The 15,782-nt window shown below is 35.3% G+C and overlaps 2 protein-coding genes across 5 annotated transcripts; one reads left to right on the top strand and one right to left on the bottom strand.

Moving 5' to 3' along the window:
- Positions 1 to 606: 606 nt before the first annotated feature.
- On the top strand, positions 607 to 5,392 carry LOC110797392 (G-type lectin S-receptor-like serine/threonine-protein kinase CES101). 2 transcript variants are annotated; one of them, XM_022002509.2, is made up of 7 exons: positions 607 to 2,361; positions 2,585 to 2,797; positions 3,235 to 3,446; positions 3,539 to 3,749; positions 3,836 to 4,073; positions 4,197 to 4,347; positions 4,464 to 5,392. In XM_022002509.2, exons 1-7 carry the CDS (start codon positions 1,122 to 1,124, stop codon positions 4,785 to 4,787), a joined length of 2,589 nt encoding a protein of 862 aa, XP_021858201.1. In that variant the 5' UTR covers positions 607 to 1,121; the 3' UTR covers positions 4,788 to 5,392. The 2 variants fall into 2 exon arrangements, with proteins under 2 accessions (XP_021858201.1, XP_021858208.1); XM_022002516.2 differs by lacking the exon at positions 2,585 to 2,797 and having other exon boundaries at positions 608 to 2,361.
- LOC110797406 (serine/arginine-rich splicing factor SR34A) lies at positions 5,284 to 10,810 on the bottom strand. 3 transcript variants are annotated; one of them, XM_022002531.2, is made up of 14 exons: positions 10,551 to 10,808; positions 9,412 to 9,676; positions 9,141 to 9,261; positions 8,806 to 8,871; positions 8,640 to 8,714; positions 8,429 to 8,564; positions 7,804 to 7,850; positions 7,657 to 7,714; positions 6,937 to 6,986; positions 6,767 to 6,823; positions 6,298 to 6,413; positions 6,042 to 6,113; positions 5,821 to 5,955; positions 5,284 to 5,678 (listed from the first exon to the last, which is right to left on the bottom strand). In XM_022002531.2, the coding sequence occupies exons 3-13, from the start codon at positions 9,225 to 9,227 to the stop codon at positions 5,835 to 5,837; spliced, it is 885 nt and encodes a 294-aa protein (XP_021858223.2). In that variant the 5' UTR covers positions 9,228 to 9,261; positions 9,412 to 9,676; positions 10,551 to 10,808; the 3' UTR covers positions 5,284 to 5,678; positions 5,821 to 5,834. The 3 variants fall into 3 exon arrangements, with proteins under 3 accessions (XP_021858223.2, XP_021858217.2, XP_056694484.1); XM_022002525.2 differs by lacking the exon at positions 9,412 to 9,676 and having other exon boundaries at positions 10,551 to 10,810; XM_056838506.1 differs by lacking the exon at positions 9,412 to 9,676 and having other exon boundaries at positions 6,069 to 6,113; positions 10,551 to 10,810.
- Between the last annotated feature and the right edge of the window lie 4,972 nt (positions 10,811 to 15,782).

Raw genomic sequence — 15,782 nt, 5'->3', positions numbered from 1 at the left:
GAAACATAATACGGTCGTGCATAGAGTAGAATCTCGTGATTGGAATAAGTTAGTAAAGTGAGGTCTAATATCATCCGGTTTAAGGAGGCCGAGGGACGACAACAACGAAGAATGGTACTTGCAGGCAGCCTACTTACAATTTCCCTTACTAATTCTGTAGGCAGCTCCGTCGTACGATCATCATCGTCTGTCTTTGGTTGTTGCGGCGTCGCCATATGATAATCAAAAGGAAGAAGATAATGAAGGTAAATCAATGAACGGTTGTTTGAGAAATTAAGAAAGAATTGTTAGAATTATTTAATTAAGGTGTACTCCGTATGTTGTTGTTTGTATTTATAAAACATAATTACCTAATAACAATAGGAATAGGAAAGCCGTTAATAATGGGTAGCACTCCAAAGGAAAGCCGTCAATGAACTGAACCCCTAATTTTTACTGGATCCAAACTCTATGGTCTATTGGTCCTGAGGTTGTACACTACAAGAATTTGGGCTTTTAACTACTGATTTTTAACGATCCCGACCAAATTTACCTACAGACTAGTCATAGCCTCATAGATCTCTATCTATTACTGTACATACATTATACTAAAACAGACACCAGTAATGACACATGTTACTTCCTTGTTCAAAATTTTCGCGCCAAAAGCCATTTTCCTTGTCCTAGAGATGGGTTTGTTTCTGTTTGCAGTCCTAGCCGTTAATGATGGGTACGTAAAAGTTTACCTACCGCTAGGCAGTCGGTATTAAAAATTACCGACCAGCAGTACACCTATGGGCTATGGGCTATTACTGACTGTTTACTTTGGTCCTTGGACTTGGTCAGTTTAGTCATATACGAAGTATAAAATTTGCTTAGACAAAATGTTTATCAGCTGATCAACAAAGTTAACCATTTCATTTTCATACCAGGACTTTTCTCTTGTCCAGTAAACAAGTCAACGAAAACAGCAAAGACTAGTCTAAACATCTCATTTATAAATATATTTTTGCACAAATTCCACCACTTATCAGCATAATACACTTGTTTAATTATATGCATCAAACTCTAGGATTATAATTCAACAGTGAATAGTTGAGATTATTGAGGCTATTGTCAAAAGCTAGTCTGTATCTAGAAGAATGGCTCTGAGAAAAGAAAGCATTTTCTGGTGTTTCTGCTTCTGCTACTGCATAATCTCATCTTACTCAGAAACAGACACTCTGAAACAAGGTAATCAGCTCAAGGATGGTGATTACTTGGTTTCAACAGGCAAAGTATTCACATTAGGATTCTTCAACCCACAAGAAGAGAAGATAATTGGATACTTCAACCCAGAAAGTACAAAGAATCGCTATATCGGTATCTGGTACACTTATGATAAAGCTAAGAGACCAATATGGATTGCAAACAGAAACAAACCCATCTCTAGGACTTCTGGAGTACTTACAATCGACAGAAATAATGGTGATTTCAAGATATTAGATAAAGATTTGATGCAAATGTTGTTGAAACCTAATGAAGAAGGAGGTTCTAGAAGAGTAGCAGCAGTGCTTACAGATACAGGGAACTTTGTGGTGAAAGAGGTGAATCCAGATGGGTCAACAGGAAACAAAACATTGTGGCAGAGCTTTGATTATCCAACTAACACACTTCTTCTTGGAATGAAACTGGGATTAAACTTCAAAACTGGTCAAAAATGGTCGTTGACATCTTCGGTAAGTGATAAGCTTCCAACAATGGGGCCTTTTACACTTGGTATAGACCCCAATAGTAGCAGACAGTTGACCATGTGGATGAGAGGGGAAATTAAATGGAGGAGCGGAATTTGGCAAAAGGGAAAGTTCCCCAATCTTAAGGATGACCTCTTTAAGTTTGATTATGTGTCGAATGATGAAGATACATACTTCACTCTGTCTGTGGAAAACGTCTGGGATGTAGTGGACTTTCCAATGTATCAACTAGATTGGAAAGGTGCAATACTTATTTATGACAATCCCTGTTCAAGTAGATCACAATACACACAATACTCAGACGGATCAGGGTTTCCTTTGACCAGTGTTGTTGAGTGCAGACACAAGAATTACCAACCTGGATGCGTGAACCACCATAAGCTGTCAGAATGCAGGAATAACAGATGGTTTGACAGTAGCCGAGGCTATGTGTTATCTGAAGGTTTTAAGTATGATAAAAGGAACCACATTTTGGGTGTGGCTGACTGCGAAGATAAGTGCTTGAGTAACTGTTCATGTGTTGCTTACGCCTCTATTTACCCCAATGGAACCGGGTGTGAGCTCTGGAGTAATATTTCACATTTACAAGAAGATGGATACGCGCACACTTCTCACAGGATGTTGTACCTGCAAAGACAAATAAATAGAGGTACATCAACATTAATTTTCTCATCCTTTTTTAAACTTTCGGCATTAGACTTACAGTTCAGTATAAAAGTTTTGTACTACCTCTGTCCCAAACTTATAGTACTATTTGACTAAAAACACAAATTTTATATTGCATGGAAAGCGGAATATAGAGTATGGGAAAGTGAGAAAATGTAATGTTCAAATAAGGAAACAACATTTAACTGAGTTTGGTTTTCTTACAGAAGAAGAGAGGGGATTCTGGTGGGTGTGGCTTATAGTAGCAACATTTAGCTTTCTGCTGCTAATAGTATTAGCATGGTTATGCTATCACACACAAAGAGAACTGCTCAAACTAGCACGATTTTTTCACCTGCTAGGTGTAATTGTACATCAAAGCATCACAGAATATCTTGAATATCTATATGATCGCCTTCAGAGCAGTCTCGAGACAGCTGGTGAGTTTTCATTACAAACAACCCCAACAAACTTTGTTATAACGGAAGCAAGAAAGATTATAAATAATGTAAATAAAAAAACACATAGATTTAACGTGGTGCACTAACAATGGGTTAGCTACGTCCACATGCAAAGGAGAAGAAAGTTTTATTGATCTTGAGGAGTACAGATTACAGAATACAACTAGGTTATGACTTAGAGAGTATATATGTATAGTACTCTCTAGACATATGGCGGAAAAGCTCAGAAAATAGAAACAGATAACCCTAGTCTAGACTAACATATACTGTAAACAGATAACCCTAGTCCAAATAGCGAGATTCCCGTGTTGGGGCGTTGCAGTAAGGGCATGACTGCATGACTGATTCAAGGCATATTCTAACAAACTTAAGGAACCATTTGGTGAGTTTTTATTGATGATTTCCATGCTATACAGGGGAAAGGCAAAGAGAGGAGAATATGTCACTTGCTGAGCTAGGTTGTAGCAGTGCAGCTGGACACTCTAAAAGATTACAAAGGAAGAAGAAACTCACCATTGGCAAGAACAACCATGGAATACAAGTGTTCAGCTTTAAAAGTATGATTCAGGCAACAGATAACTTCACTTCAAATAGGCTTGGACAAGGAGGGTATGGTATAGTTTACAAGGTAATTGAATAATCTGAATATTAATGCTCCAGTTCTATATATTCCTCTTTTCAAGTTTGAGAAATAAAGAAATTGCGCTGTAAACAAATCAGGGGATATTAGCGGATAATCAAGAGATAGCGATAAAGAGATTATCAAGAACATCAAAGCAAGGTAGATTAGAGTTCATGAATGAGGTAAAGCTTGTTGCCAAATTACAGCACACAAATCTTGTTAAGCTAATTGGATGCTGCATAGAGCAAGGAGAGAAGATATTGGTATATGAATACATGCCAAACAAAAGCTTGGATTATTTCCTATTTGGTTAGTGTATGACACATTTAAAACAGAAATTACTGAAACAATTTCATTTCCAGTAATTTATAAATTGTGTCTTGGTACTGTGACAGATTCAGGCAGAAAAATGCTTCTTGATTGGAAGAAGCGTTTCAACATTATCGAGGGGGTAGCTCAAGGACTACTCTACCTTCACAAATATTCAAGATTGAAGATAATTCACAGAGACTTAAAAACAGGAAACATATTGCTTGATCAGGATATGAATCCAAAAATTTCAGATTTTGGTATGGCCAGACTCTTTCAGAATGACGAATCAGGAGCAAATACCAACAGAGTTGTTGGGACAATGTGAGTAAAACAAACGAATACATCAAAGCATGTTTATAATGAATGAATTCTCAACTCTTTTTTCTGGGAACATGAATGTTTTTTTTCTTTTTTTTCTCTTTTTTTTTCACTTTCTTGGTGCAGCGGCTATATGTCCCCAGAATATGCATACGATGGATATGTTTCAGTCAAATCTGATGTTTTTAGTTTCGGTATATTAGTGTTGGAGATAATCACCAGTAAGAAGAACAATGGATCTTACTGCTCAAACCGCACACTCAACCTTATTGGCTATGTAAGTTTCAGACTAACCCTGTGTAACTCAACCTGTCATCTACATAGTACTCTCTGTCCTATTATGTTCTTTACATTTCCTTTTATATTTTTCTATTACTGATTCGTGTTCTTTAGGCCTGGGAATTGTGGACAGAAAATAGAGGTTCAGAGCTGATTGACCAAACCTCGATTTCTGGCAATAGAGACCACCAAGAACAAGAAGAAGAAGCAATGAAGTGCATCAATGTCGGTCTCTTATGCGTGCAAGAGAACCCAGCTGATAGACCCACCATGTCAACTGTTGTAAATATGATCACAAATGAGGGTTATCAACTTCCTCAACCAAAGAAACCAGCATTTTTCTTGAGCAAGGGTTTATTACAGACAGACCATCCCAATTACGATTTAGAGCAGGGTTCCTTGAACAATGCTTCCATTTCAGACATGGAAGCTCGGTAAAAAAAAAAAAATTACAGTTCTGTTTACTAGACAAGTTTGTGATAGTAACAATAGTACCGCTATGCTTGTGAACAATTTGAGGAACTATAGTTCTTCTAAAACTTATTTTCCATTTAACATCGGAATGAAACTTAATTACTAAACTACCGTCCACGTAGGATCGGATAAGTTTATCGAAGAGCAAAACCGCTACCTGAATAGCGGTATATTTTTTTTGAAAAAGGTAAAATTGCTAGCTAAGATAGTGATACTATAGAAAACACATCATGAGGTAGTGCTTTCTTATATGGTAGTAGTTTTACTAGGCATAACCCCTATTTGAGATAGCAGTTTTAGTGGATAAAATCGCTGTCTTTTACTCTGAAAAAAAAAATTAAAATAAATTGAGGTGTATCCGAACCTACATGGAAGGTAGTTTGGTAATCGAGTTTCATTCCGATGCTAAAAAAGGGAAATGATTTTTAAAAGAACCATACCTCCGTCGATCGTTCTATGCTTGATGCAATTTAGTTTTATAAAAATTCAAAAAGAGAAATGAGTTTGCTGTTTACATGCCACCAGCATTCGGTCATAATAGAACATTTCTCACAGGGAAATAGAATCGTTCAAAATTTTAACTAGTAGTCTCAAAACAAGACAAAAAATTGTTTCAAACCGAGAAAGCAGATTAAAAACTAGAAGCAAAATACACTAAGCAACAATATACTTAAAAATAGACTCTGGATATAAATCTTCAAACTAAAGCTCTAATTTAAAGAATCCACGATGTCTGCCTCACATTGTTTTACAGAATTCAATTAGCCGTTAGAGGAAAGTTCATTGAAGGCGTACTAATTGAATTGCTGCTGCTCACAAGGCTGAGAAATTGCTCTTACCCAAGTGCCACATAGACTGTAAGAAGAGAAAAAAAAAACAGAAGCCCGTCAAATCATGGTAATTGAACCACAGGTCATAATAAACTCGCATATTAATGAACATGAACCATTTCACATTTTGTTGAACAGATCTATGAGGTTCTAAACCAAAGTCATACCTAGTAGTCTAGTACTACAGCGGTGATCTGGACCTTGACCTGGACCTTGACCTTGACCTTGACCTTGACTGTGGCTTAGAGGGGGACTTTGACCGTGGTTTAGAGGGGGACTTCGACTTGGATCTAGACTTTGGCCTGCATGTTGGTGAAAAACTGAGAAAAAAGGTTTTACAGTATATAGGAAGCAAGGAGTCAAATCCCTGCATAATCAACTGCAGTACCTTGTAGATTTCACAGGAGATGCAGACCTTGACCTGGATGGTGATCTTGACACCGACCTTTCCAGTGATTTGCTGCAGCCGAATTCAAAAAAATTAAACAACCCCATTATCCGATCTAGATGGTATGTGATTTTGCCATATATTCTCAATTTTATACCACTTTCTTTTACAATTTAGTCACTTATTAACAGAGCTAAGGACTATAAACAACAAAAACCAAGAAGAAAAATTGAATTTTTTTTTGGAAAATGAATACCTTCTATTCCTTTTCGGGCTTCTACTCCTGCTTCTGCTCTTGCTCCTGCTCCTACTCCTACTCCTGCTCCTGCTCCTGCTGCGACCCCTAATTGGGCTTCTGTCATGCTTCTTCACCTGCAATGACACAACCATGTCAAAAAAAGCCAAGGAAAGAAACTTACAACCCTATTATTTATTATGGAACACAACCTGTTGTTTGGAAATTTATCACCAGTCTCTATAGGCTAAGGAAACCAAAGTGTCACTTAATCCTGAGTACTATTCGAACATAAGCCATTGTTTGAGAGGGAATACAGGAAAGATGGTCACTAATAATGGAGCACCAGTGGTTGAATGTCATCAACATGAAAACTAGAGTATATGGTTGAATAAATACAGAAAACAGCAAGGTGCAGAAAATGATAAGTAAACAAGGGATCAATACTTGTCCTCAGAACAGAAAATTCATCCAAGAGAAAGTCACTCACCCGAATATAAGATTTTGACCAAGGGTTTTTGAATTCAGTGTCATCCAGTTTCCGGATCTAAAAAATGCCATCATTAACAAAATTAAAACTATGCATGTGAAAGCAGTATACGAAGAAGAAGAAAATAGACCCAAAATCCAAATAGATCCACTACACTTTAAAACACTTACAGCATATTTCATGTCTTCAGAGTTGGTATAGTCAACCAAGCCGAAAGTTCCTGTGAAAATACATAAAACATTCAAGGAGAAAGGAAGCATAGATTAAAAGCTTCAAACAAGTAACACGTCAATACAAGCACACACGTAATTACTGAGTCGAAAATCCAGAATCATCAATGTTCCTCCATAACGATAACCAATGGCATCAGAAATTTCCCAGATTAGTTGACTGTGAGCAGTTGAAATCAATTAGACTTTAGCAACTCAAAAAAGAAAAGCTCAGATGGTTTATGTTTGGACGCAGAATTGCAAACACTCGCTTGTAGATTCAGCTCTACGCACAGAAATATCAATTTTTTTAACACTAAGTCATTTTACAGTAACATCTTCAACGTTCATCTTCGGCACTTTTAATATAAAGGGTATCATATCATCACAGTGGTACACAGTAAAACTACATCAGTAGATCTGCTGTTAGGATTAATCTGTTGCAGGTCATCTGCTTAACATAATATGCTAAGTAGCATTTCATATAAATACCTTGATGACTGGACTCAGAAACAAGGATATCATAGATGTAACATTCTATGCCATTCACTTCTAAAGGCATTAAACAAGGTTTTATTTAGCAATTCTGAGAAGAAGAAAAAAATAACATAAGCAACATATTACTCCATCCTTCTCTTAGCATAGATGGTTGACAACCGCAGCAGATAGTTCAGGAAATACCTTCACTGTCACGTGAAACTTCTGCAAAGCAAACATCGCCAGCTTTTCGCATGTGATCCTGAAATTGAGTCAGAGGTTAAGATGGAAACTTGAACTCATAAGAAGCTTGACATAGCTTGTCAGTATCACAACAGTCAGAAAAAACACCTTTAAATCCTGCCATGATGCAGAAGACGGAAGCCCACGTACAATGACTGCATATCAAGCGCAACTTTTCAATTGCTTTATTCAAGGAATAAAGAGTTTGTAAACAAGGGAGATTTTCCAAGGTGGCCTTGAGATTAAGCGTAACACTAAAATTAACCCTGTAATTTGTTAATTCCTGGGATAGCACTGAGGCCGCTGCGTGCATCAAGATGACCTAAACGATGATGTAAGGGTAATATACATTTTCGAATTGAAAGGATAGCACTGAGGCCGCTGCGTGCATCAAGATGACCTAAACGATGATGTAAGGGTAATATACATTTTCGAATTGAAAGGAAGAAATAGAGGAAGGTGGATGATAGGTCACAGTGAGCCTTCTCAAAGCAAGGGGGTCGGGATTAAGGAAGGCAGACAGAAAAAAGAAATGAAGATAAAGAAAGCTAGCTTTTAGGGCCTTTCCTCTACTCCATTCTTCGCTTTTTAAAATCGATATTACCATATTGGTGTCATCTTTCCATCACCGTAGTCATTTTGATATAAACCTTTTTTTGTAAGAGCACAGAGTCTATGTCATTATTATGTATACGCTTAACCTCAGGGTTACCGTGAACCAAAATAAACAGACCTCGATACTCAGTATGGCGTGATGCACCATAGCGCCCTCCAGCGCCTCCACCACCTCCACCACCTCCACCGCCTCCACCGCGACGTTCACTACCAGCTGATGATCCTGATCCCCGTCCACCATGTGCAAGTTCAACCTATATTTGTGAAACATAAAAGTAAGGAATCGAATGTGTAACTAATGAAATGAAAGTAAGCAACGACATTATTACCCTTAGGCGACAGCCATCAAAGTTGTAGCCATCACGTCCCCTTATCGCCTCATCAGCATCTCGGGCACCCTCAAACTATCAATTTAAAGCACATAGCAGTTAATTCTCAAGACCAAACATCAACATTAACAGTTGGATCAAACCAAAAATAAGCGCCAAGGGTTACCTCCACGAAGCAAAAACAAGGAGGTCGAGGTGGAACTTTTAATTCAACCTCCAAAATACGACCATACTGCACCAAAGAAGACAAGCATCAGTCATACTGCACCAAATATTAACATGCATGTACGAGAGACAAGTGCAAATTTTTTAAAATAGAAACTGGAACATTCTAAGAAACAGATAAAACAACATGATCAACAAAATAAATCAACAGATGTCTACTCCACAACAGCATAGGAATATATCAAGGCCAAGGGAAAAAAAATGGGGGGGGGGGGGGCTTCATACATTTATGATTTATCCATTAGGGGCATAGGAACAGAAGTTCAAAACTCAAACCTTGTAAAACAGATCTTCAATCTCACGTTCTTTGATATCTGAAGGTAGGTTACCAACATAGATGGTACGAGAGAAACGGTTACTCATTTTTTATTGCTTCGCTGCTCTACTCACAGATTCACTGCAAACACAAATCAGTATATATGAGTCAATAAAACTGATGTTTATAATAGGCAAAACCATGGTTAATCTAAGGAGCCCTCAATTACATTATCATGCAATTAATTTCACAATAACTGAAACAAGTCAAAGCCAAAACCATGAAGCAAACCAAAAAAGCAATCCTTGAGGTGAGGGATGCTCCATAAGCTCCATTGCTCATATGCTCCAAGAGACTCCAAAGCTAATAAATATTTGACCTATTAATTGATCGCCAAAGCTTTCTCAAGTTTTTTGCAGATGCATAGCTCCCCAAAGAATGAGCAAGGATCTCCATATTTTTTTCTAAAAACCCCATCAATCCACCCAGTTCTCTCCCACTCCCTATTTACATCCCTATGTATTCCAAAGCTCATATTTGTCCAAGCGCTGGTCATCTACCATAAAGAAAGCATGTGTGTCATGAGAAGGAAAGATTAACACATATCTAAGCATTTTCCTTACTGATATTTTTTTCAACTTCATCATGACAGAGCCCAGGATAAACAAAAAAAATGATTAACTAAGATTAGGTCTGGACCCCAGAATAGATAACGCAGCAAGTGCATTACCAATCTTTGTTCTGAAACTCATACATAAAGTACCAAAGAATAGTGTCATGTTTACAGGAATATGGAAACAAGCAAGCGACAGCTTTTTTCCAGGAAAAGGAAATACCATTTTGAAATGTTTCTTAGCCAAAACATCTGATAACCTTTTCTCACCTTCTCCAAAAAGAAGACACGAGCAAAATGCAGGTGAAAACACAAACTTAATTGAAAACACTAACCCTAGGTAACAATTCTCTCCTCCCCAGATGAGGACGGAGTGACGCCCCGCAACCCTGATTGGCGGCAGAACGAGTAAACTCCGGATACTCGTGCGGTGATTTTTGGCTGCTTAAACAATAACTCCCCATACCAGTAATACAAAATTAAAAAATCACATACAGTTAAACCCTAATTCCTACATTTAGGTATAAAAATTCGACCGAAATACAGGACATTCAATATAATCAATCAATTGTTTAATTTCTTTAGGGAATATAATCAATCAACCGCCGAAAGGGCGAAAGAGCAAACTTTCTAGAAATGTTCTCCCTTCAACTCAAACAGCTCACTCCCTCCTTCTGTGAATTAGGGGGGAAATCGCGATTTTGCAAGTTCTACAGCACATTGATAAATCTACATAAAAATGTACAGTTTTACTTGAGTTAAAGAAAATGAATACGGAATTGAAAAATGCGAAAAGATATGAAATCGAAGAAAATACCGGAAGGAAAACCCTAAATTTGGGTCCTCGGAATGCGATAGATTCAATTTGAAAAAATGAGACCGTCGGAGTCAAAAGTTGACTGATTACAGCAGCAAGACGGAGCGGATTTCGGATTCTGCTGATGTATGAGGCAAACACTGCGGAGTAGAGAGAGAAAGATGGCTGGGATTCCTGAATCTTTTGATGTTCTTGCTAGAGAGAAAGAGTACTCGTAGAAGGTAGGTCAAGTGCTTTGCTTTCGTGTGTTTAAAAGGTTGGATATACGGAGAGTTTCCGAGATAATCTCTTTTAATAAAAAATAAATAAATAAAAATATATATATATACGGAGTATAATAATTTACCCCCTTGAAAAATAAAAATAAAATGATTTTTACCAACTAAAATAATTTTAATTGGTATTTTTCCATCTAAAAAAACTAAAATTTGCATTAAAATATGTCTATAGCCACCTGGAAATGTAAAAATTGATAAAATCGTTATATGGGAGCCACAATAACAGTAATATTTCTAATATTTTCTCTTTTTCCCACAATTTGATGTATTTAATTATCTTCTCTTCTCTTCCCTCCTCTCTTCAATGAATTCACATAATTTTTCTCCCATTAATTCACAAAATTGACAACATTCAATGAGGATAAAGAGATTAGGATGAAAGACTTAGAGAAAAGCGTAGAGAGAGTGTAAATCATTGGAGGGATATTGAATTAGTGGGCACGCATAAAGTTTTATCTATTTTTTCGTTTTTAGATGGTAAAAAATAAGTTTTAACTTTTGTTAGGTGGTAAAAAAAATATCTCATTAAAAAATCAAACATATTTCAATAAATTAACTTTTTTTTGGCATATATTAATGTTTTTTTAATAAATTAATAATGTATTGTACAAGAGTCGTAGTGTTGCATACTTCCTCCTTTTTTTACTTGCATCATTTGGGTTAGACACGTATATTAAAAAAGAAATTAAATATCAAGAATGCTCATGTGATAACAAATAAACTAGGTAAAATAAAAGTTAGGTATTAATGGTAAATATAAAATATGTATAATGGCTAGGTATATACTATATAGTGTATGTGTGATCACTTTCACACACCAAAAAGCATGTGAATGCATACCTTAAAAAGAAATGGTACAAGTAATAAGCAACTTTCAACAAAGGAAAATATTGCAAGTAAAAAAAACAAAAAAACGGGGGAAGTATATAAGTACTTTGTACTGCTGTACTTCGTATATACGTAGGGCATTTCTGTCGGTAGCGTTTAAGCTAGCGCGTAAAGTTTTGACCTGTTGAAAATGCTACTTGTAAATTTTGCAATTGTTTGCAATAGTGTACTGGTTGATTATTTTTCCTCAAACGTTAAAAATGGTGGCGTTCAAGGGTGGTGATAGCATTTGATAAAAGTATACTTTGTAATGAAGTTTTGAACAATATAAGTAGCTTTTATTGTATTTCATATTTTACAATCTCAACCGTACTTTTAATGAACACTCATATTATTTAGCCACTACTATAAACGCTACTCGTTATTTAACCGCTAGAAACTACCCGCTACAGCTAGCTTTGTTGAACAATTAAGGAGTACTTTTTGTTCGAAACATACGGAGTATTAAACAAATGTGGAGTCTTTTTTGGTGCATAATATATTTAACAACTATGTGTGACGATATATTATTGTAAATTGAACTTTATAATTCCCTAAACAAATAAGGGTACATAGACAAAATTATTTTCATCCCCGCTCATCGTATGTGTCAAACCTAGCCCTAGACGGCTGGACCCGCCATTATTTTTTGGTAAAAGTGTTTTGAATTTTAAACTTTATTAGTCTGATTACACTATACTTAGGACACATGTACCTTATAGATATTCCTCCTAGTTAAAATTAATGACGGATAAAATTTTATGCCCATTCGATGTCTTATTTATTAAAATAATAAAAATAAATAAGGTACATAAACAAAATTATTTTCATTTACTCATCACATGTGCCAATCATAGTGTTATTCTCATCCACCCTTCACTTCGGTAGTCATACATATTTAATAATTTTATATTTACATCGTTACCCTATCACTAAACACCTACTCCACTATTTCCTTTATTCGATCAGCTACATTGTCTTCTACAATTCCAGGGTCTTATTAGAATAATTGAGTAATAACAAAACATTATAATATGTACTCTCTCCATCCAAATTTAATCGTTGCATTAGTCTTTTCACGAAGTTTTATGCGATAAGTTATTATAAGCTTATATATATAATAATTTAATAGAAAATTAGGTACCCTTGGAGATAATGGAATTTTCATTGAATAAAAGTATAAGAGAGGCAAATCATAGAGCGACATAGCTCCACATCGATTTCCGTTATCTAAAATTATGCGCAAATATTTTTTATTATATTACAATGTAAAATAAAGGCAAATATATTACCCATCAAATGATCAACGACAAAGAAACTAATAATATAAATTAAACTATAAAACTATTAAAATTATTTTTCATTTAAAAGATTAAGGAACTTTTAAATAAAAGGATAAGTAGGAATTATAAATTCGAGAAAGAAAAAATACAAAGTTATTAAAAAAAATTATTTTTTAAATAAGCATATTTTACAAAACCTTGATAAATACTACTTCGAATATTAAATCAAAGATAAATATTTGTTACACATATCAGCAGTCAATATAATACACATATTTTAAATAAAAGTTGACAATACATAGGATCGGTCATTGGTAAATTTAATTTAAATATTTTAATACATGTTCAGAGATGTTAAAATATTTTAAAGAAAAAGATGTTGTAGACAACCTTGTTAAATATTTTTTTATCTAAACATATAATTTTCGTATTGTAAATATTGTGATATTGAAGTAGATTCTTAGTACTCCCTCCGTTATTGTTTATTAGTCCCTTATGGTATATTGAACAATTATTAAGAGTACACCTTGCATGTGAATCTCTAAAGAATCTCACCCATGAGGGTAAGAGAGAGAGAAAAAAAATATTAAGAAAATATGGGTAGGTGGAGTGTTAAATTAGAAAATAAATGGACCACTTGCATATTTATTTGGGACGAAAAGGGAATTACAATTATAATATAAGGGTAAAAGGGGAATAATTGTTGAATAAATAAGGAAATATATTCTAAAAAGGATTATTAAAAAAACATCTCAATACGGAAAGAGGATTAATAAACAAGAACGGAAGGAATATAATTTTTCAGTCAATGATCTTGATGCATACACATTATATTTCAACAATTAGTCATTATCGATCATCTGTTAGCATTTTTAATATTAGAACTCGGAAATAATGCATTTGCCATCAATTAGCCAATATCGATCAACTGTTAGCGTTTTTTTCAAAACAATCTCATACTCCATTCCAAATACCACTTATTATTAGTATATTACGAGTAAAAAATTATAGAATATGTTATTAGTATATCAGAAATCAAAACATAAGAGATTAAGGTTGATGAATCATTAGCGAAGTTGAAGATTTTAATTTTGAATAAAGAATAATATATACTCCGGAATACAAGTTGGGGGCAGATGCCCAATATCGATACGGCTAAATAATAATTGAACAAATATTCTCTCTTATTTAATTTGGATAATGAATTATAGTGGAATGTTATTATTTTCATTATTAAATTTTTGAATAGGAATTTTGAATACATGAAACTTATTGCAACGAGATTAAATACTTAGGGTTAAGAAAAAAAATTAATAAATAATAAAAAGTAGGGATACATATCATTTTTGAAGTTAGTGTTCTGATAAAAAGTATGTATATATAGATAGATAGAATAGACATAGATATATAAATTTACATGATATTTATTATACATATATAGAAAATTTTCTATATAAGTTAATAAAAATATTGATGAATATTTAATTCTTTATGATTTTTTCCATATTAGTAATTCTTACCATAAAATTCATTAAGTTAAATATGACAAAAATATAGTTTATTAATTAATTTTATATTAGAAGATAGGTTAATCAATGAGTGACATTTGTCATCACCACATTGGTTTCCTCTCTTTTAGTATATTTTTTTGTAATATCCCGAAATTTTTAAACTTGATTTATTAAAATTAAAAATATTTATTAACTTGATTTCGTTTTAAATAATTACGAATAATCGAATTTCCGTTAATTTAAACGTTTTTACGATTTATTTTAAACGATAAATTTATAAACGAAAATTTATTTATTTTTCGTTAACGATATTTTTTATTAAGAATTATTTTAACTAAACATTTCCATTTTTAGTAGCTTCCAAAAATAGCAACAAATTTCAGAAATTTTAGCCTAATCTTGTGAAATGACCGAAATGCCCTAAAGAACAAAACTCCATTTTTCTTTCTCCTTTTTCCTGTTTTTCACATGAACCAGAAGAGGGAGAAGTTAACTTCTCCTCTCCTTCTTCCTCTCCCTGAAATTGAGCCACGTAAATGGCAAACTTCAAGTTCTCTTTCTCTTCTTCTGCCTTTACAAAACCAACAACCAGAACACCAATTTTCCACCAACCAAAATCAAAATCAAAAATCAAACCAAATTTCAATTCCCCTTGTTCCTGTGAACCGAACCACCACAACGAACGCCGCAGCGAACCACCTTCGACCACCACCACCACAACAATCACCTTCGACCACCACACCTCCCTCATCCTCTCCCTTCCCCGCACGCGTCCCCCACCCCCCTCCCCTGTTTCGTCCCCTCTCAGCGCCTCGCCACACCACCCCCATCACACTCCACCACCGCACACTATCACCACCCTGCACCCTAATCTACGTAGCCCACTTTCACCGGTGATCCATCCTCTCCTCTGCCAAGAACCACCCACGAAACCACCCCAAAACTCCCCTGTTTTTCTCACCTCCTTCGCACGCCCTCCTCCTTCTCTCGCCTGCTCCGCCGCCGCTCAACCGCAGTCACCATCTCCGTCGAAATCGCCGGCGAAGCCCAGCCCAGCCGCCACCTTTCCCTCCTCCCTCCTCCCTTTCCTCCTCCTCGTGCGTCCCTTCTTCCCCTCCCCTGTTTTGTTCGTGCCTTGCTCCTAGAAAACCAAAACCTATTTTGATTTTGATTTACTTCCCTTAAAACCCACAAAGTAATTGGGCCATTTTACAATTTGGGCTTGTTGGGTGAGTTGAGCCTAATTTTCAATTTTCAGATTCTAATTTATCAATATTTATGATTTAATAATTT

This window comes from Spinacia oleracea, chromosome 3, assembly GCF_020520425.1.
Source record: "Spinacia oleracea cultivar Varoflay chromosome 3, BTI_SOV_V1, whole genome shotgun sequence".
NCBI lineage: Eukaryota > Viridiplantae > Streptophyta > Magnoliopsida > Caryophyllales > Amaranthaceae > Spinacia > Spinacia oleracea.
This window is presented reverse-complemented; position numbering and strand designations above follow the sequence as displayed.

What these genes read in the sequence shown, in the direction of transcription:
- LOC110797406 (XM_022002525.2), bottom strand. Translation starts at nt 9,227, where the DNA reads ATGAGTAACCGTTTCTCTCGTACCATCTATGTTGGTAACCTACCTTCA. An exon ending in AGTTTCACGTGACAGTGAAG is followed by an intron (nt 6,987 to 7,656) that starts GTATTTCCTGAA and finishes GTATTTTCACAG; the next exon opens with GAACTTTCGGCTTGGTTGAC. An exon ending in AGCCCGAAAAGGAATAGAAG is followed by an intron (nt 6,114 to 6,297) that starts GTATTCATTTTC and finishes ATTCGGCTGCAG; the next exon opens with CAAATCACTGGAAAGGTCGG.
- LOC110797392 (XM_022002509.2), top strand. Translation starts at nt 1,122, where the DNA reads ATGGCTCTGAGAAAAGAAAGCATTTTCTGGTGTTTCTGCTTCTGCTAC. An exon ending in GAGCAGTCTCGAGACAGCTG is followed by an intron (nt 2,798 to 3,234) that starts GTGAGTTTTCAT and finishes CATGCTATACAG; the next exon opens with GGGAAAGGCAAAGAGAGGAG. An exon ending in AACAGAGTTGTTGGGACAAT is followed by an intron (nt 4,074 to 4,196) that starts GTGAGTAAAACA and finishes TTCTTGGTGCAG; the next exon opens with CGGCTATATGTCCCCAGAAT.